Below are 27,135 nucleotides of genomic sequence, written 5' to 3'. Positions count from 1 at the left end.
AAGCAGGACGTGGGAACAGAAAAGAAAAACAACAACGTCTTAATAACGGCAGTCTCAACAAGATTTGAACTTTGTGCACCAGCCCTGCATCTCAAGCGTAACGTCCAGATAACGTCCAAATGAGTCCATGAGTAAATTTAGCAGGCAAATGATATCAATCATCCACGTTCTTAGTGGGTATAAAAGCTTCCACAAGAGGTCCATCGGAAAGTAATCTGGTGTCCACAATTGCCAGGTGTTTAGCTGAACCCCCCCAAGCAATCAGCATGTGGAAAACTCAATCCAGACTTTTTCCAATGGGTAAAAGCAATCTACACAGGCACAATAAATTCACTCCAAGATTGGCACTCTTTAGTGTGGATCTTGGTGCCGAGTGAAGACCTAAGCCGAATTTATACCGCCCCCTGCACCCACCGACAGGAGGTCACCAAAAACATCCATATGCACCTGCAAAATCTGGTGTCCATGTAGGAAAAACCACGTTCTGCACTGGTATACTGGTGAGAAATGACTATAATGTTTCCTTTCTGCTTCTCATCCTTCGAGCAGACGGCATATAATCTAAAGCATTACTACCACCACTATAACCTGACAACAGCCAGCTGTATGTCTCGCTCCGCCTAGCTCTGAGTGGAGCTAGGCGGAGCGATACATGCAGCTGGCTGTTGTCAGGTTACCACCACTACCCATCCCCACCCAAAAAAAGAGGGGTTATAGTGAAAACTTTATCCCAAAGTCAAAACCAGTAGTTCAGCTGAGCTAGGTAGTATGAACAGTGGTACATGCTGCTCTACAAGTCCTAGGCAGCACACACAGAAGGATCTGTCACGGACTTTGATGTTAGTGATTAACTATTATTATTCAAGTATGAAGTCAGAGGAATGAAAGCAATGTAATAAGTTATTTAAAAGGAAAAAGCATTTTCAAGTTCATGTTCCTTCAGGCTGCAAAACCAAGAAAGACTGCTGTTTTATTAATGCTAGCCAATGCTAATCGTGTGTATAACAAGATTAAAACTGGGAAAAAAATGAAAACTGTTTTCATTTTGGTCTTTTTCTGAAAATACTATTCAAATATTCAGTGACCGCTCATGACCATAAGCCTAGAAAAAAAATATATTACAGGTTCTTAAAGCGTAGTCTTAAAAAGAGAGGCTAAAACTGGTATCGGCAGGTCTCAGCTTTACAAGAACCACAAAATTCTGCATCTCTAGCTTTCACTCTTTAACGGAAGAGTGCCCATTATGTCTCACAGTACCAAAAACATAAAACAAATACAACAAATCTGTGCAGATAAAAAGTGCAGATTTTTCAGATAAAGGAGTAATAAATCGAACAGTGAGGACAACCTTTTAAACCGCTCCTGAAAATTAGAACCAGTTTATCAATCTTTTTATGTCTTCTACAAGTGCAATGATTCAAGATGCTTTATTGTCATTATGTGTTACCATAATAAGATTTTTGGTGAGGCAGACACTGGCTCAGAGTGCACATAATCACACATTACAAGGAGATCCAACAAGACATGATCTCTCCATTTTTTTATTTATATTTAAAACAGTTGATTGCACTGGCCAACAGCAACACTCCCTGAGGGGCTTGAAATGTTCATACAGTCTTTAGCAGCAAGACTTAATAATCTGGTTGGACATTGATCAGAGCTGTAAAACCTTTGCACAATACTGATTTTATTATGTTTAGATTACTATTTATGTGCCGTACATGAGCTAGATCTTTTCAGGTAAATGACGAAGCTTGTACAAGTTTGTGTCTGTATCCATTAAAAATATTAAAACAATTAACACCAGCCGTGTTTACCAACCTGATTTCTCATGAGCCACTAAAAAAAAAAAAAAAAGCCATTGGAGCTGTAACCGTGTTATGTTAGAATATGGTTGACACCTACGGACCAATTAGTAGCCAAATACTGAAACATTGCCCATATGAGTGAATAAATCATTTAATTCCTATAGAAATGTAAGCTTTTAGGCCAACGTCAAGCTCCAAAGAGTGAAGTATTAATTTCATTAGACATTTTAAGAGAAAAAAAACGAAGAAGTATTAATTAAACAATGATATGAAAAGCTTGTAAACGCCAAAAATACTGTGGCTGGCTAACTGCTAGTAGCTAATGGCGCTAAAGTTAGCATCTGCTTGGAAGCTACATTAGCTCTTAGCTAAAGGATCAGCTTGGGCTACATTTGATCGTTTCTGGTTCAAAACCCAAGTTGTCAACAATGGTGAAGCCTGAACTGGATTATTCTACACTGGACAGAGATTCTTTCAAACATAGTTTGAGTTCTCGAAAACAATTTGTTCCATTTTGGAAAACACAAAAAGGAAACATTTTGAGTGGTCAAACCTGGTGTTACTTTAGACAGAAACGTTTTAATTTAGCCTGAGTTATTCTTTTCACTAAAATGTAAAGTAGTTTTAGGCAGTCTAGTCACATGTTGTCATTTAGTTTTACTGGACTAAATTTAATGTGAATTTCCCCAATTGTGAGATCAATAAAGCCTATCTTATCTTAGATTTTGTGACCTGGTGTACAAAAGAACCATATTCATTAAATATTTTTTTTTTTTAAAGTTTAGCCATCTGAACATTAATAGTTCTTTTGAGATCTAAAATAAATCAGACATTTACATGCAACATCGCCATTAAGCCTGTTTTACAACAAAAATCATGTAAAAATGAAATACAAAACATTTCCGTCGCTAGTGCTAAATTGTTAAATGAAACTTTGTTGTGAATAAATAAGATCCTTAATGATGATGATCTAAAAGGAAAGAACAGAGAACATTGTTCAAGACCTGTCAGAAATACAGTGTACCAGTAAACATTAAGACAAATATTACAAATAATGAATGAAGAATTCAGTTCTGTTCAGATAAGAATTTCAAAGATAGTTTGATTAAGTTTTCTTGACAGTTTATTTAATTCAATTCAAATCAATTTTATTCATATAGCGCCAATTCATGAAACATGTCATCTCAAGGCACTTTCCAAAGTTGATTGCATCACTCTCTCCTTAATGCAATCAAACCCCAAATGTAACAGTAAAGTAACAACAGTGAAGGGTAATCCTGTGCACCCAAATCCACTTTGCATCTTTGCATCACCATTAACTTAAAGTTAGGAAGTCCAATAAACTATTTGTCAAATGCATTCCACCTTTCTAAACAACTTAAATTATATTAGATTGATTTTATCTGACTACAGTATCAATATGATGCAATTTTATGTATCAACGCAAGTATGCATCTCGTCTCCTGACTCGTGAACTCAACATCCTGCATCGCCTCATCTCATGAGAAGAATTTATCGCTGTGACCCAAATGCTGATCCAATAAATACACCCTGCAGATAAAACCTGGCGGTTCTCCTTTATGTTGCAAGTATGCCGAAACTGTGCATCACCGAAACACTCATAACCATACTAACAATTATTTGACTTCAAACATAAAAGAACATGTTGGACATACGCTAGCACATGCTCCGAATAGCTGGAGCGAACTACCCTCATAACAGACGAGCGTGAATATAAGCCCTTATGATGCGCAAGATGGAAGATTATGCGAATTGTAGACAAAACGCCCCCACCAAACAAAAGAGCTGGCCCAGGCCTGGCAATGAGATCAGGAAGATGCAGCAGCAGCAGCAGCAACAGAACCAAAGCCATAACTTTCCCCCCCTAACAGCTGAGTGATAAGACAAGAGCACTGAAGCGAGGGCAGGGCTTATAAAATGTGTATTGCAGTCTGTCTCCAGTGCAGTCTGGGGTTTGCTGCGGAGAGGAGAGGAGCCACGAGCACTGCAAATCTATGCGGGTGTGCATCTGTGCAGACAGCGCCGTCTCGCCTTCCCCCTCGCCCTGTCTCCACTGCTCTTCGTCCACATTTGAACAGCGAATAGGAGGAAATCAATAAGTCTGTGCAAGAGCCACCAGATGAAAAAAAAAAAAAAAAGGAGGGTGCCCTCCCAGACACCAAGCAGTGGAACAAGACCAAAAAATCTGGCAGATACAAAGGCAGCCCCTTTAATCCCACTCGCCTTTTTCCTCCCTCTTTAACTTCCTGCCGCCTGCTGCGACTGCAGAACCCGCGAGTCCCAGACGGCTTCTCCTTGTCGTGATCTTTTTGGGCTCCATAAGGCTGACGATTATTAAAAAAGGCTCAAGGATTTTTTTTTTTTTTTTTTTTTTTTTTTGGGGGGACTAAAAATAACACTGCAGACAGAGGGCCCCTTTCTAAAAAAGCTGGACACGAGAAGCAAAAGCAACCCACATGCTGTGCTCCTCCGCAGTCTGCTGCCTCATCTGATGCCAGGTCTGTTGCTAGTCAAAAGTTTCTCATAAGTCAGCACAAACGCGCAAGAAACGGGACAAAAAAAAGTGAAGCAAGGTCGCTTATTCTAGACTTCGGGCCAACCCGTGCTCCCTATTTTACTCCACAGCCTCCACCCTCCCACCTGCGTCAACACACACATATACGATCACTCACACACGCACTTCCTCCCTCCCTCCCTTTTTTCCCCCCTCCGACCTAAGAGCCACCTACATTGAAGAGCGATGATCCACAGACTCGTGCTCAGACTTGAAGCAGTCTATCTTGGTCTCATAACTGCAGTTCCCTTGTTAATGACAGACTTTGTAACACGATTCCACGCACATACGAATACCCCCCCCCCCCCCCCCACCATTCCCAAAACCACCTCGAAGAGGTTTGCAAAGCGTCGGCGCTGCTCTCTGACCACACTTGCATATTGTTCCAGTCAAACAGGCAAGCGATTGGGTAAAGAGAAGTAATTGTGCTCTGAAATCTGGACACCGTCCGACCACAAGAAGAAAAATGAGCACCGCACCCACTTTGTTTTCTAAAATCCACAGACCACCATGGGAAAAATTATACGCTCTCCACCCATCAGACAGAAGAGCTCAAGCAATGTAATAGAGGAGAAGATGAGGCCTCAGGAGTCAAAAGGATTTGGAAGCCATAACAAGGGCATGGATGTTGGGAATTCCCAGACTGTTGATATTTAATAATATAGCTTAGTTAATGATTAAACAAAATATTAAACTGAGGCAATAGATTTCTAAACTAGGTTGAGCTTAAGAAAACACTTTAGTTTGGATACGTTACTGACCGGATAGAGAACTGATCCACAGGGTAATCACGGCATTCCACGATCATTTTAAATAATAATCAAAATTTTATTTGAACGTGCCTATAAGAGCACCCAAGGACGCTGTACAAATTCAACAATATCTAATATAAATCATGACCGGTGCACGGCAGCTGTATGGTGATTAACAAAGCTACGTTATTAATTTAACACCATTTCAGAGAACAGTTGCCGAATTTCCACCGTTTTAAAACTTGGAAACGTTCCGTGGTAATTAATGGGAAACCATGGGAATTAACTTCATTCAATGGGGATCGCCCTTGAGTTTAAACAACTGAAGGTTGGGGCTTAGCAGGAATCTTCATTGCAGTTAAAATAAATATATTTTAGCATAATCTTGACTAAACTAACAATACTTCAAGAACATCTAAGCACAGAGCTGAGTAAAATCTTGGTAATTCTTGTTTTTGTTGTTCAATAAAAATCATTTACTTGATACATTTTATGTCTCATTTACAAATCAAACTGCTCACATGTCATTTTTGCACGTTTTCAATTTGACATGGACGCTTTAGTTTCTGTTTGTATGCAATAGCTCCTTTAAAATCCTCCTAATTTCCGGTGAATTTCCCCAGAATCATCGGGAGCGCCACAGAGTCACAGACTGATACATTAATGATGGAGGAAAATCCGTTGGGGTAATACCTCCACGACAGCCGTAATCTCTAGATAAATATCAGTCAGATTAGTCGGGAGTTAAGTCTGGCAGAAACTCTCGAAAATATGGCACCCCACTCATGCGGATCACTCCTGTATAATGAACTCACTAAGGCATTAAAATTCACTGTAACTAGGCGTGAATGTTGCACAGTGTGAACAACGCTGGCCAGTGGCATCTCATGCACTTACCATGAACATGAAAGGGCCTTTTTCTGAAAGTCACAGCTCAATCAACAGTTCATCTGATGGGTAATTAGAAATCAAACATATGATCCACCTTTTGCTGACTCCCATTACTCGCACGACGTAGGTTTTCGATCTGGGGGTGTTTTCTGGTCACTCCACGGTCAAACGAATGTTTTTAACCATAAGGACTCTGTGCACCCACATATATACGCATAATGATAAACCCTTACTTGAAAATGTGCCGCTAAAAAGGTATGGCACAGAAACAAGAGCTCAGGGGGGAAAGAAAATACCAACATATCTTGCTTCAATTTAAAAGCTGTTAAGAGGTTCACCGGGATCCGTATCAGGAAAATGTATAGCTCAGAGGGCCACAAGGACTGCACAAACCTGCAGGTGAGACATCACACACGCCGGTGCATTACCGACACCTGTTTGACTGGAATGTAAGCGCTGTAGACCGGTGGTGTTCAAAGTCAATATCCCTCAGGGGCCGTCAATCTTGTGTGTCTTAGATGGTTCCCTGGTTCAAATCCCCTGAATCAGATGAACGGGCTATAAGCAGCCTGCTGTGGAACTGGATGACATCCAGAGGAGCAAATTCAGCAATCTGAATGTACAGGGACATCTCTAATGGCCATTTTCCATTGGTACCATGTCGGCAGGGCACGGCCCGGTTATTAAGGTTTTCTTTTCGTAACGGTTCCCTGGTACAAGCCCCTGTTTCAGTACGTTTTTGCCCTCGGTTACGAGTGAGCCGAGTCGAGTTGAGAATACAAGGCCAGAAGACTGTTGGTCACTAACTGGGTGGGGGGGTGGCGTCACTAGTTACTTTGAGTCCGACCTAAAAAAGCAAGACAAGAGCAACACATTCAAAACTGCTACCATGCCCTTCACTGTTGCGTCGTGTTGTTGATGTTGCGCACAAACGCATCACGTTACCTTGCTGTGACGACCACACCCATATCAGTGTGGTACACAGTGGTAATGGAAAACGATCCAAACCGCGTAGAGTCGCGCAGAAACACGTCGAGTCGAGCAGAGTGGATACCAATGGAAACGGGCTGTGACACACACTAGACGCCGGCCCTTAAAGACTGAAGTTGGACCCACCATCGATCAGGCTGAGGAAAGCGGCATCAAAAATTGTTTGACTAAGATTGTTGCCAAGAATCAGCGTGGTTTGGCGCAAATTGAGGTAAAAAATGTGTTAAAGGCGTAAAGACTTCACATAGTGTGAACTAATTCGTCCAACAACATCAATAACGGTCTAGCTTCAGCTTGGCTTTAACTTGAGGTTGGATAAAATGAATAGTTATTAGATCGAGATTTCATAATCTGCACAAGAATCTGCCGGTAAATTTGCAAATTAGAGACCAAGAAGGGTTCTGGTCATTTCATCCCCTCACCACTTCACACTTATGAAGTTTAAGAGGACATTTCATACCATACGCAATTCGTAATGGTAAGAACATGCAGTTATTTGAGCCCAACATATAATACGAATCAGGAGGAGGACATTTAGATTTATTTTGGTTGAGCTGGCTGACCCAAACAAGGATCAGGATCGAACACAGTTAAGTGACTCGGATTACTTCTGAGTCTGACTTAAGCGAGACTTACATGTTGTTTACATTCCTGGTTGCAAAAAATTTTCTTTGCCGAAAGGAATCCCAGCCTCCCATTTTCCAAAAATGAGGTGTATGGTGGGTATTTTATTATTTTTATTTATAAAAGGAGAATGGTGCGAGTTCCAGCGTTTCTGAGTCTGCCCCCTCTGGCGACAAGTAGAAATGACACCAGTGTTGTGCACGGGAGAAGAGGAAAAGCGGAAAAGCATCTGCCACTGTGACAGCACAGGCCTTTTGTTTAGAGGCGTTTGCACCTCTTTTATGGTACATAGAACTAAAATGTTAATGATAAATTCCGTGTAGGATTTTAACATTTAAAGATTTTCATACAAGTACCAAACAATAATAAAGGATATGCAGCAGTTATGAAGTGGTTGGTTTATGGGTACAAAATGGAAGGTTTGGATTAAACAGCAATGCTTTGAAATGGGGTACAAATTTGCAGAAGGGTAAACAAAAAAAGCTATTTTTTAAGTTTATGAGGGGAAAACAAACACAGGAAGTGTGTTATGAAACCACAAGATGTTGGGAACATGGTTTTAATGGAGGAGGCATTGTACGTTTCAGAGAGGACATCCTACTAGATTAAGCTACAGAAGATGAGCAGTTCCTATCCCAAAATAAAACTAAACAAAGTAAGAAAAAAATAATAAAAATAGAACAACGTGGACTGAGGCCATATTGTGCAACTCATCCAAATGCAGACATAAATAAATGAAAAATAAAGGGTCACTAAGAGTCTGTGAAGTTGAACCAGACTCCACTCCAGGCTCTCTGACGTCTTATGATCTGATCACTGTCTGCCAGAGTCCGCGACCGAAGTGCCCCGCAGAAAAAGGAGTGTGATCTAAGTGACTGGTCATCTATGGGGTTACATTCTCCAGACCACACAAACACATGACCGCCAAGTGCCACTTCACACTGGCAGCTGTGGTCATGACAAATAACCTGAACGGTGAATCCCTAAAACCCTGCCAAAGCTTCTTGGGTTACTTCACTGACTCGAACAAGTTCACTGCTTTCACCCGCTGACGACCCATGAGTCTTTAGTCGTCTAAATGATTGTGAATTACAACAATTAATCCTGAATATATACTTTCTTAAAAACCAAACACACTCTCTGATGGTTATGTGAAAACCCTATGCACCCAGTGAAAACCGGTTGTACCCCGCTTTGCCTTCAGAACCGCCTTAACTCCTTCACTGCACCGATTCAACAAAGTGTTGGAAACACTGATCTGAGATTTTGATCCATGCCGACATAATAGCACCGCGCACTTGCTGCAAATTAGTCTGCCGCATGTCTGTAATGCGAGTCTCTCGTTCAAACACATCCCAAGGGTGCTCTATTAACTTTGACTATAGAGTCCCCCTGGAGCCATGTTCATAAAAACCAGTTTGAACCGATTTGGGTTGATAAACCCGATGCATTGCTGTGCTGTACGCAGCCACCAGAAGATGAGAACACTCTGTGGACACGAAGGGACGGACACGGTCAGCAACAATACTCAGATAGGCTGTGGCATTGAAACAGTAAATGGTCAATTGCTAAAGCCTGTTTGAAAATGTGCCAAGTATATATATCCCCCCACACCCTTATACCTAAGGCAGCAGCCTGAAACATTGATGCACGTCCAGTTTTACACCAAATCCTGACCTCACCGTCTTAATGTTGCCGTGACAACAAAAAAACACGGACCACACATCGTTTTTTTTCCGTTCATTTTGATGAGTCAAAATGTGCAAACCCCAAAGATTCGTTTTGTTTGTTTTTAGCAGACAGGATGGATGCCCCCAGTATTCAGAGGTGGTATTCTGCATATCTTTGTTGTAACACAGGACAAAAAATGTTAGAAAAAAAAAATTGCGATCCTACTGTTAAATATTGTGAAAACATTATTGATAGTGATTAACCTGCATTTTATTTTTCTTCCATCGCAATGCCTGTCAAGATTCTCCTTGGGCTTTAAGATCTTAGGTTTGCACTGCAAAAATGGACCTAAAAATAAGTAAAATGTTCTTAAAATTAGTGTTTTTGTCCTTGATTTGAGCAGGTAAATAATATTATCTGCCAATGGAACGAGCATTTTGACCCCTAAAATAAGATAATTAGACATCCTGCACTTGAAATAAGATGATGGAGATGAGTTGTTCCTAGTTTAAGTGCAAAAATCTTATTCCATTGGCAGATCATCTTATTTACCTGCTCAGATCAAGGACAGATGCATTCATTTTAAGAAAATTGTACTTATTTTTAGTTCTGTTTTTGCAGTGTGGTGGATTGGGAGTGAAGTGGCCAAGTAGTTAGAACAGGGCGCAAGTTCCCCAGTTCAAAACCCACAGACTCCCACCATGGGTCCTTGAGCAAGACCTTTGCCCCCCCCACGTCACACAGTGGCAGCCCAATGCTCCCTGAAGTTTGGGTTAAATGCAAAAGAGAAATGTCATTGGAATGCATGTTGCAATGACAAACAAAGATGATTAAGATGTGGGCATAAAAAGCGTACAGTGAGTATTTGCTAAGTTGCTCTTGCTGTAACGGATGCTGATTTGAGTTACCGCATCCCGGCTATCATCCTGAAACAGCCTGAAAATTATTTTCTGACATTAACAGGGGGCTCTTGGAGCATTTTTTCTGTTAACCTAAGATACGGTTGTGTGTGAAAACACCAGCAGATCAGCAATTTCTGAACTACCAATCATGACCAGCGCGTCTGGCTCCAGAAAGCCTGCCACAATCAAAGTGACTTAAATCCACATTTCCCCCATTCCGATGCTCTATGTAGACTTCAGGAAGTGGTCTTCACCTCTTCCAGATGTATAAAGCGGCTCTTGTGTGTCTGGCTCGTTTGCTTTTTTTTTTTTTTTTTCACAATCAAGCAATTAATAAGGTGGACCTAACAAAGCGGTCAGTGATCGGACGTTTAAGCATGACCAGTCCATGGTTTGGACAGATGTTCTGCTCTGGCTTCCAAAGCACATAAACTATAAAATGGGGAAGCAGAAACTCGAGGGGAAACTTAAAAGGCACGCATTATCATTCACACATCTTCAGGACAATTATCTGCAGAGTGTTTTCAGCCAGTTTTAACACCCCCATAATGAAGTTTGCACCCTCTTCTCAGCAAGCCTACAGGCTCTGTCTGCATCTGCCTGCATAAAAAAAAAATATATTTGTTTGACCCGATTGTCCTAAAAGCGCGTTAATAAAGTGGCTAATTTATCGTCCTGCGTGGAAAATAATCCACAGTGGATGATATTTGGATTTTTTTATTTTTTTGTCCGCCTTTTCTCTGGTTTCAGCTCATGCTGTGATTTTTTAGCTGCGCCTCCCTCCTGCAGGACCGATATTGTGATGTTAATAGCGCTCAACATTTGCAATGATGGGACGCACGATCAACCATCAACGACAACCCCCCCCCCCCCCCCAAAAGAAATCAGTTTGCATCACAAAAAAATAAATAAATAGAAAACACTCCTAAAAAGTGACACCCAGCCGCATGCAGTTCCCAAAAACAGGAGCCAGGACCCGAACATCTCCGACAGCTGCCTGCAAAACACCAGTTTTCCTTCTCTGTGAGCCAGACGCTCCTCCGTTTATCAGCGAATAACATCAGCCTGAGGCATTCGGTTTAAAACAATCAAAAATAAAAAAAATGTCTGGACGCGCAACTGTGATTCATCTGCGCGTTCGACTCGCCTGGAATTAAAAACAACAACAATAACAAAATGAAAGCATTTATTTTTGGCTGCTTAAAAAGAAAAGGGAGTAGAAGGTGGAGGAGGGGGGGGGGGTGGATTTTTGGACCTCACGAAATCTCTTAACAGGCGAAACTTTTCCACAGCAGGATTCAATTTAAGGAACGATAAAAAAAAAAAAGTTAAACTCACCTTCCGGTTGTTGTAGTTTTTTTGTTGTTTGTTTTTCCCCCGTAGTGCTTTAAAACGCGAGCGTTTCAACTATTCTGCCATCTCCAGAGGAGCCGCCGACAAACCCCGATTTGTTTCCAGAAAGTCTGGACAGCAGAGGAATCATGACGCCAACATTACCGTCCGTCGCTCGCTGGTTGCAATTTACAACAAGAACAAAAAAAAAAAAAGAAAAGAAGAGACGGGCTCATTCGGTGCTGGTTCTGAGAACAGAACCCGATATGAGATGCATTTTACAACCCGGTCTATCTTCACAGACCGTCGCTACTATCCAGGAGGTGGAGGTGGGGGGGTTCGGGAGTCGTACTCCAGCGACGGCGTCTATAGGCAAGAAGCCAGGATTGGTGGAGGAAGTTACCTTGCAGGGACTTACTACTGAGTGGGGGAGAGAATGACGTCAAGCGAGCTGGGATGCGTGTGTTTCCGGTAAAGCGTTTCAAAATAAAACACAAAAAGACGCTTCCATCGGTTTTTGGAGGTGGTGGAGTGGCCAGAAATTTTATTCAAGAGTAGCCCTACTTCAACATACTTTTACTCAAGTCAATGTAAAAAAAATAAAAAAAAGTACCCAACCAAGAAATGACTCAAGTAAGAGTAAAACGTATTTGGTAAGAAGGCTACTCAAGTACTGAGTAAGTATTTACAACAACCGATTTAACATTTAACAATTATGCAATTGGTTAGGCAAAAATATTAAATCATGTACAAATTTTGGTATTTTAACGACTAACATAAAACACTTACACACAATAACAATTACAAAGTAACAAATTCACTCTGAACTGCTGGAGCCACAAAACGGACACTGTAATTTACTGCATTTTTACCGTGATTTTCCAAGCTGTATGCAAATGAAATTTCGTTCTGTACGCACTCTTGTGCATGCAGGATGACAAATAAAGTTGTCTATGTCTAAATTCAGGCAGAAGAAACACGTTTCTAAATGTTTTGCGACATAAAACTTATAAAACAAGGCAGTTAATGTATATACAGTAAGTTAGGACAGTGCAAAGTACTTCCAATAAAAATATCTATTGTTTACTGTGGTTGTTCGACCTGTATATGGCTGGATGAGGTTAGCAGAAAATACCAATAAAACAACAAAGCTTGTGTGGGAACAAGAAGTCTCACCTTAATATAAACTGTAGATGTGTGTCTCCGGTGCCTTTTTCATTGAAAAAAGTTTGTTAATAAAGTTATTCAAAGTGGATAGAGTAGCCAGAACTTTTACTCAAGCAAGAGTAGCGAAACTTCCTTGTAAAATTTACTCAAGTAAAAGTAAAAAGTACTGTGCAGTAAAACTACTCCCAGAAGTATATCTTGTTCAAAAAGTTACTCAAGTAAAAGTAATGGGTATGAATGTAACTGGTTACTACCCACCTCTGGTTAAAGGACACAGAGAAATCCACTTTTTTTGTCTTTAAGTGCGTTTTGTTGTGTATTTGGAGTCTCTATGAGTGCAGAAAAGTTTAACTTGGTCTGTTCAGGTGCTGGGTAGGTATCTTTATATTCTTTTTGTATCATATTTTTTAAACTGCTCTGTTTTCTCTATGCTCTATTATCTTTTTTTTTTAACTATTATGTCAAAGGTGCGGAGCTGCTAAACATGGTCATGGGCTCTATCCGAATACCCTTGATTATAGCTCCTACTCCCTCTCCTGTTCTGTAACCTTTCACGAGTCAGCTGTAAGAACTCCATCGTGGGGTGGAAAGGAGCTTCGGTCAGCTGTGCCGATTTTGGACAGCCTTTAACTGCGACGTCATTACGTACCAGAAACCCACATGGATGATGCCTTTGGAAAATGGGTTTCTTGGCGCTGGTAAGGGAAGGTGCGAGGTTCCTAGGCTAAACTAGCTGTGGGAGGAAGCATACAGGCTCCTTTTCTTATCCCTCCTTACTGATTGCACTATTCAGACAGCACTTATCATGGCGACCGCTGACGCACTTTCGCTTCGGCAAACAGTCGTTACTCAATAAGGATTGACCCATGGACTTCTACTCTCTCCACAGACTTCCAGCTTTGCTAATTTCACAAATCCGCCATTTTTATTTCTCGCCGCAAGTTTGTGGTCCAAGCTCAAGGATGCGGAAGCTACAAGCGGATGAGTGAAATTGTTCAGTCGTCGGGTGTATTTTTAAGGTTACCGGATTTCTCAAATGAAAACCGCGAACATTTGCTGCTCCTAACGTTTTTTTTGTTAACTTTTTTTTCTCATTCATAAAACGTTGAAATCAGGGACATTTCTGGGGGCAACTTTTGCCAGGTACAGGTCGTCCAGAACGAGGACAAAAACAGTCACCCTAGTTAAGCCGCACAATTCATAACGTAGTCCCCCGGCATACTACAAAAATGGCCAAATTGGTAGAATGGAATGGAAGTCTGCGACCTGGAGGGGGGGGCGGGGTGTGAAGTGCCTCTTTCAGATTAAAAAAGGCAGCAACAAAACAAGTTGCTCTCAGATACACCTCAGAACAAGGGGCAAATGAAGGGCTGTGGGAAGAACAATCAGGAGAAATTCAGATCAAAGCGTTCAGTTCCACTTTATACAGACCACAACCGAATGATTTACCAGTGAAAAGGAAAGACTTGAAAGCATAACATGCACCCCTTTAAGGTCTGATAGGACCTTTAGCTCAATAAACAAAAAGGTGCTGAGATTCTAACTTTTTAAACCAAATAATAGCACAATTTAACAATATTTCACACAGTGAGTCACATAACTCAGAAGAAAACAATGTATATGTCATGATTTTGAAAGTATGTACTTTTTTTTACATGCAAAGCTTGTAGTTGAACCAAATTTTGCTTTCTGTACTGAAGGTGGATGTAACCATGGCCAGATTTAGGAGGCATGTGAGCCCATGGGCTGGAAACCGTTTTGGTGTCCTCCCCCAAGGGTTTCTTAGAAGCAACTAAATTAACTTTGTAAACACATCAATATTAAGGTTTTTAGATCTTTTACGCATGCAAATTTGTATTGTATTTGTCCTCACTTAAAGAACACTTATGTAAAACATGTATATAAAAAGAATAGTAAATAATACATGGTAACCATTCAGTAAATGCATTTTTAGTGCATATTTATACTTATTTTTGCTGTTGTCTGCAGAGAAGTCAGGTTTTTGAGTGCTCTATTAAAAAAAAAAACTGTGGTATATTGTCCAATCTATCAGGTTCAACCCAAAACCCAATAAACCATCCAGCCTTATCAAGGGTCAAAAGAATGCTGCTGTGAACCATTTATGTGTTTTGCCATAAAGAATTTAGATCCATTTCTAGAACTGGTCCAAGGCTGTCATTAGACAATATACAATTAGAATGAAGAGTACAAAAGTAATTTTATAATGTAATATTCCCTTTTCTATCTTAAAGCAAGTCATAACAAAACCAAGATTTTATATTGAAACTAAAGGAAACTCTTCCCAACCCTGAGCTACGCTCGCTGAGCAACTTGACAGCCCGGCCTTAAAAGGACTCTAGCTGCTCTGGTCATGTTCATGTATTCAAGGAAAGAGGGCTGCATGGTGTAGGAGGAACACCAAGGGCCACAAAACTGATCATAGAGTTGATTTGAGTCAGGGAGGATTTAAACATTTGTATAACAAGTGTATATTTCTTAAATTGATTAGAAAGACTTGTATTATCATTTTAGTTCAAAACAATGCTTGAGTCACTGAAAGGAGCGTTGATCCTACTACGTTTGTGTCACTTATATGTCATTCTGTAAACTCAATGGAACAAAAGAACAATTTACGTTGCAGTTTAGGAACATGTATATAGTTTAGGTCTTCTGTTTGAGTTTTGTAAATTTTCCCATTTTTTGGTTCATTCTGTGTTTTAGTACATTCTTGTGTTTTACTTTTCTGATTAGTCATTTCCTTCTCAATGGCATGGTTCCCCGTGTTTTTTTATTTTATTTACATAGCCTATGGATTGGCTTTGCATTCTTTCACCCATGTTCAAGTTCTTCTTTAGTTCGCTGATTTAAGTTTCCCTGGTTGGTAGACATTCTTCCTCAGTACCTCAATTCATACTTACTGCAGCTTTTCTTTTATTTAGTTCAGCACACATCAGTTTGTTGAACCAGTAATAACTCTTCCCAGTATTTATTACCTTGCTTTAGTTTTTGTCGTCTCACTGGGTGCCCCAAGTATTTTCTACCCTGGTGCCTCCAGCTTCTTTTCTGTGCAAATTTCTTTTTTAAAAAGCAATATAATCCTGCCTGCATCCTACCTGTTTGGTTCCTCCTCAAAATTGGTATATGATATGCTGTTGTTACAAACACAATATAAATAAATGGGAGGTTAAGTATACATAAAAGCTTGTTACTACAAAGAATAATAAAAATACAACTGAAATACAAAATAAACTAAATTAAATAATATATTACAGTTAAGAAATAATAAAGTAAAAACACAGTTACAAATAGCATAACAATGAAAAATAGAAAAAGAAACTAAGAGAAAAATAAAACAAAAAAGATAATAATAATAATAATAATAATAATAATAATAATAATAATAATTATTATTATTATTATTATTATTATTATTATTATTATTATTATTATTATTATGCGTAGTAGTAGCAGTAGTATCCAATTTAAATGATCATATTTTAAAATATATACTATGAATTGTAGTCATTCTTCTTTTTTGTTTTTTTAACTAAATAAACAACTTTTTGTAACGTGTTTATTTTGTCTACCCTCCTGACCCTGCAATGAAGGAAAAATCAATATTTGAGGACAAAAATGTTTTCCACTTCAAAGGAACATTTTATTTTATAACTTATCTTTGTGCAGAGGAAACGTGTCGGCGTTTTGGTTTCATATCCCAGCTGCTCTCGGATGAACTGAACGGCAACCGCGGTGTCTGTCCCAGAGAAAAAAGATTCGGTTCAGGGTGAACAGTTCTCAGGAGAAACAAAAAGATTCGGTTCAGGGTGAACAGTTCTCAGCAGCCTCCATTGCTGAGCAGCGGCAGTCAGGGAAACCGGTTTCTATGGAGACGAGTTCACTGACTTCCAAACAGAGCGGGATCAACAGCTTTTTGTCCGATTGCACGATGAATTCAGAGTAAGTAACTCGCATCTGAGCTCCAATATGAACTTTTTAGGACTCCGCTAACACTTTACGCGTTGTTTTGTGGTGAGAAACGAGGCTCGGACTAAGCCAACTTTAGCTAGCTAAAGGGGAGTTGCCTCGACCAACCGTAAACGGTTTATGCTAGGTTTTAGGGCTACAATGCTAATGTTGGCGGTTTCGTTTGTATTCTTTTCCCAGAACCTCATTGGGTCTCGCGAATAACGATGATCAACCAGGAAAATCTGGCAAGTACAATGATTTATTCCTCGACACTTTAAACTGCTTATTTATGTTAGACAGGAAAAGTACTGAATCCGGGGGCTGTGGCTCCACGTCATGACGGAGATCGTTTTATACAAAGAAAGGTACGATGTAACTATGTGGAATGCGCGCCTTTTATTTCTGTGTTTGCGCATTCAAACAGGGGTCAGGACAGGGTACAAGACACAGGATGGGCATATCTCCCAGATCCCTGGACTGTCCCCAACCATCAGCCCCCCACACGAGGAGAAGCTCCGTGGGAGAAGAGCCGCGGTGCTGGATGGCGACTCTGACTACGTGAAACTGGCAAAGCAAGGAGGACATAAGGGTAAGCATCCTGTTTCTCCTTATTACAGACATGTGTTCTGCTGGCCTGTCAATGCCGTCAATAAACAGTTGATTTTTACCCAACAGAGCTTTTGTGGCATGAGGAAAGAAATGTTTTTAAAACAAATGCATACAAACCTGCAGACTGGTTCTGCACGCAGTCAGGAGACCCCACCATACCCAGGTGTTTTAATAATCTCATATCCTGCCTTTTTTTTCTGCTTCTGTGTTATTAGAAAAAGTAGGATGTGGAGGAACGACTTTAAAAAAAAAAACACACAGCTTCTCTAAGGTGCATTTAAGTTATCTATGTTTTGTTTGTTTATTTTGTCCTATAACTGTTTGTTTTGTGGGGCTAATTTACAGCAGCCAGAAAAATAACTCTGGAGCCTACCTACCCCTAGACGCTCCCTTTGGGACCGACAACATGTCAACATGGGAGAGAGATCGTGGCAACGGCAATGGAAAAGACAAGGTGTGTAGTACTGATTCACCCGGGATAAGTTCTACTCATTGAACTTGTTTATTCTGCTGTAAAACTAAGTTGTAGTATTGTTCATGATGCAACATGGCCATTTTTTTAATTTATTTTTTGGCCCAGCGAGTTTCTCACACTGCAAAAACGGCACTAAAAATAAGTAAAATTTTCTCCTTGTCCTTGATTTGAGCAGGTAAATAAGATGATCTGCCAATGGAATAAGATTTTTTTGCACTTAAAATAGGAACAACTCATCTCCATCATCTTATTTCAAGTGCAGGATGTCTAATTATCTTATTTTAGGGGTCAAAATACTCATTCTATTAGCAGATTATATTATTTACCTGCTCAAATCAAGGACAAAAACACAAATTTTAAGAACATTTGACTTAATTATAGATCTGTTTTTGCAGTGCAGGCATTTAGATTCAGCATAAACGTACACTACCCGGTTGCCAAACCAAATATTCTCTGACTTTGTGCTGTTTTTAGAACCCAGACGCTAATTACAACCAGATGGAGGAGGTGCAGACCTCCAGTCAATATGAGGGCGGCAAGTATAAGAGAACGTAAGTCACTGTGGTCACAAGATGGTGCTATTGTTCTTCGTTAAAGTCTGCTCAAGCAGCACATAAACCACCCTTAAAACCAGCCACGCTGTCTTTTAGTTGATTAGTAATTGAGCTTCAGTCATTTTTGGGGTCAAAAGCAAGAAGCAATTCTGTTGCTGCAACACATTAGGAATCCGTACTTGAGAGTAATATACCAACATGTTTACTGTATAGCAGGGATCACCAACCTTTCTGAAACAGAGCTACTTTATTGGTGTTGTGGCATACAAAGACCTACCTTTTAGTGACCTTTGAACTAGAAGTCACCATAAATTTATATAAAATAAATACACTTTTCATGCTTTGTTATAGATATTGTCATTTTTAAATATATGCAAGTGTGATTAAACAAAGAGCAATGGAATAAAGTAATGTTTGGTGGTAAATTTTTTTTATTTTTTTTTAAAAAACAGGCTCGTGGGCACCACATGTGGCCCTCGAGACATACTTGGTGCCCACAGGCACCATGTTGGTGACTCCTACTGAATGTTATACTGTTATATGTTTCATATTTACACTTCAACCTTGATGTTTGGAGACATTTAGATAACTGTAGTGGATTTCAAACTAGGTGTTTTAATGTCCAGTGCTTTGTGAATTCACAAACCTAGAACTTCTTGAGCACTGGTAACATTTTAATTGCTTAATTCAGTATTTATTTCAGCATTTTGTATTTTCATTTAATTCAGTATGTATTTTATCAGTATTTTATGCAGTGGACGGACACAAAGTGTATATTTGTCAAGTAGAAGGAGAGCGGTGGAAGGTTTTCAGTTTGTATATTACATTTATTTATTTTTTTTCAGATAAAAATCTGGTCTATGTTTGTCTTTAGTCTTAACAAAATAAATGGAAGTTTGTGGGTGTAAGGTGACAAAATGTGGGGGGAAAAAACTAGTTAAAACACCATACGAAACGGGCCTCTGACCAACAAAACTGATCCTATTCTGTCTTGTTTTATTGATCTCACAGGTTGCTTTTAAAGACCTCTTGTGGTTTGAGTTTTGCATTGGTGTAATCTTACAGCAGTTGCCGTAACAAGTCCAACGTATAAATCCTGCTAATCCACATGTTGTGATGACCATGCAGAAAAGCGAGTAGGCACGTTGCACGCTCGGGTCAAACACAGCAGCACACAGGGCAACGGCTTCTAGAGCGTTCTGGGGTCCATTTGTTTGTTCTGGCTCACAGCTGATCAGAGCGGCGTGTCCAGCATTACACAAGAAGCTTCTTAAATACCTAAAAAATGAAACCTGAGCAAAAATCTACACATTACTAAATGGCCCTAAAAGAAAACCAGAAACAAAATGCTAAAGTCGCCTATAGTGTTAATGACTGGGCGTTTCTGTGTGCGCTCTGTTGATAGAAAACCTCTGTAATCAGTAGCCAGAGTTTATTATTTTAGAGTGTCCGCTTAGTCCACAGTAAACTGCATAGTTAATGTTTAACCCATGTTACCTGTACTCCCTCTGGGTTAATCAAGTACGCACGTGCCTGTATTTGTGGACAAAAAAAAAAAAAAAAGGACAAAAAGTCTACAGTTCTTTGAAAATCTCCTTAAAACAATAATAATGGTTCGCTGGCTGATCTATAGTCTTAATGTTTTCGCTGCTTTTTCAGAGTATTTGACAAGAAACCAGCACCTGTTGACATGACCAAGCTGTTGAGTTTTGGCTATGCGGACGACAGCAAACCGAAACAGTGATTTGTCAAGTAAGTTGCGCAGCAGCTACAATCTCTTTTGTTGCTCTAGAGCATTTCAATATTCCTTTATATCGGGCTTTCAGAATTGACTTCTATCACGATAAAGCAAAACGACGGCGAGCTGTTAAGCAGTGTATTGATTTTATGAGACTACTTTATGAATAAGCACTAGGAAATGATAAATGGACTGTTTAAAACTTTTAACGTTTGAGCCATTAAGAGTTTATGATGCACGTTGACAGTATTATGTAGATATAATAGTGACTTATGTGGCAACGATTAATGAAATGACTCTTGCTCTTTTTCCATTTTCATGTCAACAGACTGGAAGACTGCCAGATTGGGCAGACAATGGGAGGCATACTCTCCAAGAGGAACAGTTGCCATCTCCTTCTGACGTTCATTTCTAAACTTTGTCCTGCTAAGCCTTTTACTAAGTTCCGACATCTTTAAAACAGTGAGAGTGAGTTGATAATTGCAGGCTCTATAGTATTTTTTATTTTGCCTTTAAGTGACGCCTCATGTGACGATCGATGCCTTCATACGTCTCTTTACATGTTAAGTAAAGAGGGGCTTTAGTTTGGAATGTTCTGGGGGCTTGTTGCAGTTTATGTGAAAATGAGTGAAACAATACTAAAATAAATTTTAAATTTAAAATGAGTTAAGATTCTTTTTTTTTCCCCCTTTGCTTTTAACATCAGCTTTTTCATTGCTCAGTTCTTCAAAATACTTTTACCGACTTGCGGTTTTCTGTGAACAAGACAATATTCCACGAGTCTCGTTTCCTTCTTTGTTTAGTGCTATGAGCAATATTTAATAAATGTTAGAAATGTTCAGCAGGGAGTGGAATAAGGGATAAATGGGACAGGAGCATGTAGAAAGTCACAGATGACATGATGCTGCCACCGCCGTACTTAAGGGTTGGGACTTATCTCAGTTTTTGAGCTTCTCCCCTTTTCTCCACATGTATCAAACTCGTCAATCAATTCAATTAGCTTCATCAGAATACGGGACATGTCTCCAAACATTAAGGTATTTTGATCGGGTTTATTTTTGCAAACTTTAATGTGGCTTCTTCCTTGCTGAGTGGCCTTTCAGCTCCTATCAGTTCAGGACCTGTTTCACTGTGGATAACGGCAGGCTTTTGCTTCAGCCGGTCTCTTGTTTTTGTTCAGAGGTTGAGACAAATGTTTCACACTGATACACTTTTTCTCTGGGTCGCAGCAACCTTTTTTTCTCCTTCCTGAAAAAAAGACACGCTGTATTATGGGTGGACATTATCATGGTGTTTACGCTTGTGTTTATTTGAACAAATGAATGTGGGGCCTTCATACGTCTAGACGTCGTTTGTATGTCTGAACCAGAGCACAGGACTCTTCTCTACATCTCGGCTAACCCTCAGCGAGGCAGTGGGAGGCGGCTGCCTTTCTCAATCTGGCATTTAGCAAAAGTAAATAATTTTGGCCATTCTGTCTGAGCTGAAGCAGGAAAGGTTTCACACTAATGTATGTCTACAACGATGAGTTTCAGTCATGCTTTAACCACGCTTGGGGGAAAAAAAATCGTTGAGTGAGGTTATAAACATTAATTTTCTGATTATGTGAAAGCTTAATTATCTACCGTTTATTCGTCCTCTTGAATAAACTGTTCGGGTGCTGGTTGCACATTATGGGCCAGATCTTCAAAGATTTCAAATAGGGAGCGCTGGACTGCGTAGAGGCAAGCGGTTTCAACCCTGATGACTCGCTTTGTGGGTGGTAAGAACTTACAATTGCATATCCTCCCATAAATTCGAGCGGTTTGGTCATCAGCGTATAATCTGCACATCAAAGTCAAAGTATCTGTATTAGCCTCGCTTGGGAGAAATGAGCCTTAGATACAAGAATCAGCTGCATCATACCACATCTCAGTCACTGATAAAATAAGTCTCAATAAGCTAATAAATATTCAGTAGCAAGTGTCAGTCCAACAAAAAGGTAATATTAAAACAGGGCAAATCAATGTGTAAAATTAAAATGATTCCATGCACCACTGCCCTCCCCGTTTACTGCTGTAGATCATGAGAGACCACGGATCTACCTACCCACATGTTCCTGTCCTTCCTCTATTAATCTTCCCATCCCAAACCAATGCGCTCATTAACAAGTTTTAATGACAAATGTATCTGTCATAATCACATAAGGGTTTAGCAGCACAACCCAGAGTGAAGCAGGTGAGAGGAGTCGGACAAAATTCTGTCTCCCTGAGGATGGACTGCTCATAATGTTCATGAAGACACACAAGGGGAAATGTTTTCACCTGCTGTTTCCGCTCATTTTACACACGTAAAATCGCTTTGCACAAGGTATGAAGATCAGCTTTGTACGCGCTAATTAGTTTTTAAACACACGCCAGCCTTTGGAAGATCAGGCCCTCTATATCTGCTGTGTGTCGCTGATTTGATGTCAGGCTGCTGCAAGTCAGGGCCAGAGTTCACCTCCACGCTGGGTTATGTCAGAGTGCGTCGTGTTTTCTGAATTCGGATTGGCTGAAGCTGGGACATTACGCAGCGACAGGGTTTTTATTATACCAGCGGTTCCTGTTGCTGTTTTTCTTTGGTTAAGTTTTTCCACATGACTGCGCTTGCTCTGTTGCTTTGTAACCGGTGGATTCAGCAGAAGGGCTACAGCTCCTACTCCTCTTTGCAGAGCCAATCCGTGGCTAGGTCAGGGGTGACCTCTATATCAACTCCACCGCCGGGTCTGACTTTTACTGAAAAATACCGCTGCACCAAGCGCTGCTGGCCGCTTTCACAGCAACTTTTTTTTTTTTTTAAACATTCGGAACTATTTCAAAGCGTCACCTACAGTCATGGCACCGATTCTTGTGCACTCTGTGGAGAATGAACCCAAGGACGACATCAAGTGAGTGGTTTGTATATTTGTGTCATGTTCTTGACTTTATCGTCTTATGTGAACATTGGATTTGATCTTGGTTTTGTTATAATGTGCAGTAAAATACTGTTAGACAACAGGTTCAAGTTAAAAATCCCAATTTGGACACCATGGAGGAGGACATTCTGTACCACTTCAGCTTGAGCACAAAGACCCACAATCTACCAGAGATGTTTGGAGACACTAAGGTTTGTAAAAGTCTTGCAGAAAAAAAAACAAAAACATAACATTTATGAAACTAAACACGTGTTTTTTTTAAATGGCTTTCTCTCCGTTTCCCCTAGTTTGTGTGTGTTGGTGGCAGTGCGAATCGAATGAAGGCTTTCGCCCAGTTCATGCACCGCCAGCTGAATCTGCCTGGACTCCCGGAAGACGTCAAAGACATCTGCGAGGGGACCGATCGCTACTGCATGTACAAAGTGGGACCGGTGCTCTCTATAAGTGTACGGATCCGGTTTCACGGAGATCAACAGATTTCTAAAAGGGGATTTATTTCCCAAACACAACTTTTACACCCTGTTGAGGTTAATGTCATAATTTCTTTATGTTGTAGCACGGCATGGGCGTCCCTTCCATCTCCATCATGCTGCACGAGCTCATCAAACTGCTCTATCACGCCCAGTGCTGCGACGTCGTCTTGTTTCGCTTGGGGACGTCTGGTGGAGTCGGTGAGGCCAGATTTATTCTGCTCCTGTAGACATAAGAGTTTAAGAAAAATTACAGGTAGATGCGACTTGAAAGCTCTTGTGAAGCAGTTGTATCATCTGCAGGTCTGGCTCCAGGCACGGTGGTGGTCACCGATAAAGCAGTGGACTACGCTTTCCGCCCCCAGTTTGAGCAAGTGGTTCTGGGTAAAGTTGTCACTCGGAGCACTGAGCTGGACGAAGGGGTTGCCAACGAGCTTCTGAAATGCTCCGGCGAGTTGCAAACCTTCCCGACTGTTATCGGAAACACCATGTGCACCGATGACTTCTACGAAGGTACACACGGGAAAAAAAATATCTTGAGATTTATGTTTAAATGAGCATAATTCACTGGTGAGTTCAGTTGGACTCGGGTACTGAAAAGTACCGCATCTGTCTCCGTAGGTCAAGGCAGACTTGATGGAGCTCTTTGCTCTTTTTCTCATGAGGAGAAACTGGAGTATCTGAGAAAGGCCTACGAGGCCGGAGTGAGGAACATCGAGATGGAGTCCGCCGTCTTCGCCGCCATGTGCCGAGCCTGTGGGGTGAAAGGTGCCTATTTATGACAAACTGTTGAACACTAGAATGATCCCGTTGCAAGAGCTGTGAACACATCTGGCAATTACTCTAATTTGATATTTTAAGAACACTATCACATGCTGCGCCATCACTGGTCATTTCCTTTTTCTCTGCAGCGGCCGTGGTGTGCGTTGCGTTGCTGAACCGCTTCGAGGGCGACCAGGTCACCTCTTCACACGATGTTCTGGTGGAGTACCAGCAGAGACCTCAAGTCCTGGTGTCCCACTTCATCAAGAAACGCTTGGGACTTATTCCCTGAAAGCCCCCACCCACACTCCCCCCTCCAACAAACTGTATATAGCTTTGACCACCGTGTGGATATATACTGTATATACATAATGTTAATCGTTGAATTAGACAATAAGGTTTTTATGATTTCATTCATGAAGTTTAAATAATATTGCTTTTACAAATATTTAAGTATGTATTGTATCTTTTCATATTAAGTGCACTGGTATATATGTGACATAATACAAATCTGTACAATATGTGTTCTGTGTGCTCATTTTATGTAAATGCAAACCCTTATATGATATACCACCTAAGACATAGACCAGACTCCAAAACCTTACACTGCAAAAAGGGAACTAAAAGCAAGTAAAATGTTCTTGAAATTGGTGTATTTTTCCTTGATTTGAGCAGCTAAATAAGTCTATTTGCCAATGGAATTAGTATTTTTGCCCCTATAATAAGATAATTAGGAATTTTGCTCTTGAAATAAGATGATGCCGGTGAATTGTTCCTATCTTAAGTGCAAAAATCTTATTCCATTGGCAAATAGCGTTATTTACCTGCTGAAATCAAGGAAAAATACATTAATTTCAAGAAAACTTTACTTATTTTAAGTTCCCTTTTTGCAGTGTATTTTTATAGAATCGGTTTGTTTTTATTTATTATCTGAATGACTCGAACAGAAATAACAACTTCATAAAAAAAAATGAAAAAAAGACTTTAATGCAAATTAGACATTAGCGGTCTCTAGTTTTAAAAAGCTTTTCTTCATACTTTTATTTCTCTTGTAATAAAGCAACATCAGCTCAAAGAATACATTCCAGTATTGAATGTTTTCAAGACAAACATCAAATGTACATGTATATTGATCCAAATGATACTTCATCAACGTAAAGCAATAAATAACAGCAATTGCTTTGTTGGATGTAGACTGCTGCGATGCAGAGTCGCTGCATGATGTTTATTACTCATATAATTAAAAGTAAACTATTCAAGAGTTTATGCTTTTCTTAAGAGTATAAAGGGGACTTTGGAAGTGCATCAACTGTTGTTTAATTATGTTTACATCAGCAATGTCCCATCCATATCCTTAGCATCATACTGGGGTCAGGGAATTTTTAAATGGTCAGTAACTTCAAATTGCTGTTTTTGGTGTTCTGCTTGTGATTTTACATCACCCAGAGTGAGCCATACAGGCGCAATTTGCATTGACAATTTCCCCATGCACAGCTTGCAAAACAATTATCAGCCATGCACATTATTTCAAATTCAATTAAAAAATACTTTATTTATCCCAAAGGGAAATTAAATGTTGATGTAACCCATTTTGTCAAGGAGTTATTATAGATGGCGAGGGCTGTGGGCAGGAAAGATCCAATGTAGCGACTTCTGTTTTCCATAGATTTTTCATAATTTTCTTGATTTTATTCAAAATCCTTCTTTGCATTATCATCTCCAGACGTTCCACAGCCGTCCCCAGAACAGAACCAGCCTTCTTTATCAGGCTGTGGTTGTTGAGCCTTTTTAGGTCCCTGGCTCTGATGCTGCTGCCCCAACAGATGATGGCAAAGGAGATGACGCTCTGGAAAAAAACAATCTGAATTTTGTTGATGTAATAATCAAAATAATGGGTCTAATGGTTTTCCCTCACAATCTATTGTTTCCCATTTACTATGAGATTCACTTCTTGTCTGCCTTCTGTGATGGGGACCAGTGCAAAGGCAGTTGGTGTAGAGAGCAGCTGAAACTCTTGTCGCTCAAACTTGTGATGTTCAAAGAAAGTACAAGTCTATGAAGCAGAAGATAATTTCCTGTAAGTTTAGAAAACTCACCATCGATTGAAGAATGTTAGGAACAAACTTAATAGGGTCAGCCAACCACTCAGTATGAACACAATCATCAGCAGGAGCAAGATGTGAGTTTCTGAAGAGATTAACAATGTTTACAAAATATCTGTCGCCCTCCAACACAATTCATATTCAGTCAACAGTGATTTAGTTAAGGCTGATGACATTTTATGATATTTAAATAGTAACTTACCCTGATGTAAAGTTTGACCAGACTTTTAAACATATTTATAGGGAAATGTCTATAGGATTTAGTTCAAGATTAGGTATAAAAACATGGTATGTCCCTAATTGACGTCTGATCAGAGTGGTTTAAATTCACTAGAAGGGACGTGTGCTTTTAAATCCTTCCTTAAGGATGGGTCTCAGTTCCTCGTTATTGTTGCCCCACAGCCCCTCTTTGTGCCCCTGTTCTGAGGTGCGTCTGAGAGCATCTCATTTTGCTGTGGTCTCTTTACGCCTATAGTTGGTAATCTGTTCAGAAACACTTTGTATTATACTGGGTAGAATTGTCCTTCCATCCTGAAAGTAGTCAATGCATTATGTATTCAGAAAAGGGAGGTTAAAAAAAACAATATCTGTGAGAACTGCAGCCCTGTAAAAACTCTAACCAATCACAGAAGGTCGGACAGATTTGTCAGAATTTTTGTTCCTGCTCTCACTGAGTTACAGGAGGTGCCGCCTTATCTACTGGTTGTTCCACATGCCATCATTCTGACACGCTCACGTAACGCCATTGTGTGTGCACGTTCCTTGTTAGTTTCCACTTCCTGACAGCGCATGCACATTTCTATGTATGTTTA

The 27,135-nt window shown here is 40.1% G+C and overlaps 3 protein-coding genes across 5 annotated transcripts in view; 2 read left to right on the top strand and 1 right to left on the bottom strand.

The window, feature by feature from the left end:
- The window catches only part of LOC105934161 (activin receptor type-1), a 44,933-nt gene extending 32,991 nt beyond the window's left edge, over window positions 1–11,942 (bottom strand). The window contains exon 1 of the mRNA XM_036139427.1: window positions 11,552–11,942. The gene's annotated coding sequence lies outside the window, so the exon portion shown is untranslated. The remainder of the gene's footprint in view (window positions 1–11,551) is intronic.
- Window positions 11,943–16,492: 4,550 nt separating this feature from the next.
- On the top strand, window positions 16,493–20,719 carry LOC105934186 (uncharacterized protein C7orf57 homolog). 2 transcript variants are annotated; one of them, XM_021322336.2, is made up of 8 exons: window positions 16,493–16,669; window positions 16,877–16,923; window positions 17,103–17,267; window positions 17,354–17,450; window positions 17,636–17,741; window positions 18,237–18,313; window positions 19,976–20,068; window positions 20,383–20,719. In XM_021322336.2, exons 1-7 carry the CDS (start codon window positions 16,596–16,598, stop codon window positions 20,058–20,060), a joined length of 651 nt encoding a protein of 216 aa, XP_021178011.2. In that variant the 5' UTR covers window positions 16,493–16,595; the 3' UTR covers window positions 20,061–20,068; window positions 20,383–20,719. The 2 variants fall into 2 exon arrangements, with proteins under 2 accessions (XP_021178011.2, XP_012729524.2); XM_012874070.3 differs by having other exon boundaries at window positions 16,507–16,669; window positions 17,633–17,741.
- Window positions 20,720–21,633: 914 nt separating this feature from the next.
- Window positions 21,634–24,744, top strand: upp2 (uridine phosphorylase 2). Of its 2 annotated transcripts, none has more exons than XM_012874058.3 (7): window positions 21,634–22,962; window positions 23,066–23,180; window positions 23,277–23,435; window positions 23,546–23,660; window positions 23,763–23,972; window positions 24,081–24,227; window positions 24,371–24,744. In XM_012874058.3, exons 1-7 carry the CDS (start codon window positions 22,910–22,912, stop codon window positions 24,511–24,513), a joined length of 942 nt encoding a protein of 313 aa, XP_012729512.2. In that variant the 5' UTR covers window positions 21,634–22,909; the 3' UTR covers window positions 24,514–24,744. The 2 variants fall into 2 exon arrangements, with proteins under 2 accessions (XP_012729512.2, XP_012729513.2); XM_012874059.2 differs by having other exon boundaries at window positions 21,636–22,962; window positions 23,052–23,180.
- Window positions 24,745–27,135: the final 2,391 nt, after the last annotated feature.

Source organism: Fundulus heteroclitus, chromosome 7 (genome assembly GCF_011125445.2).
Source record: "Fundulus heteroclitus isolate FHET01 chromosome 7, MU-UCD_Fhet_4.1, whole genome shotgun sequence".
Classification (NCBI taxonomy): Eukaryota; Metazoa; Chordata; class Actinopteri; order Cyprinodontiformes; family Fundulidae; genus Fundulus; species Fundulus heteroclitus.
Note: the sequence above shows the minus strand (reverse complement) of the source record. Positions and strands in the feature narration are given on the sequence as shown.

Bases quoted from the DNA above. Each gene is read 5' to 3' on its own strand.
- upp2 (XM_012874058.3), top strand. From the start codon at position 22,910: ATGGCACCGATTCTTGTGCACTCTGTGGAGAATGAACCCAAGGACGAC. The intron at 23,181-23,276 runs GTTTGTAAAAGT...CGTTTCCCCTAG, and splicing joins AGATGTTTGGAGACACTAAG to TTTGTGTGTGTTGGTGGCAG. The intron at 23,436-23,545 runs GTACGGATCCGG...TTTATGTTGTAG, and splicing joins GACCGGTGCTCTCTATAAGT to CACGGCATGGGCGTCCCTTC.
- LOC105934186 (XM_012874070.3), top strand. From the start codon at position 16,596: ATGGAGACGAGTTCACTGACTTCCAAACAGAGCGGGATCAACAGCTTT. The intron at 16,924-17,102 runs GCAAGTACAATG...GCATTCAAACAG, and splicing joins TGATCAACCAGGAAAATCTG to GGGTCAGGACAGGGTACAAG. The intron at 18,314-19,975 runs GTAAGTCACTGT...CTGCTTTTTCAG, and splicing joins GGCGGCAAGTATAAGAGAAC to AGTATTTGACAAGAAACCAG.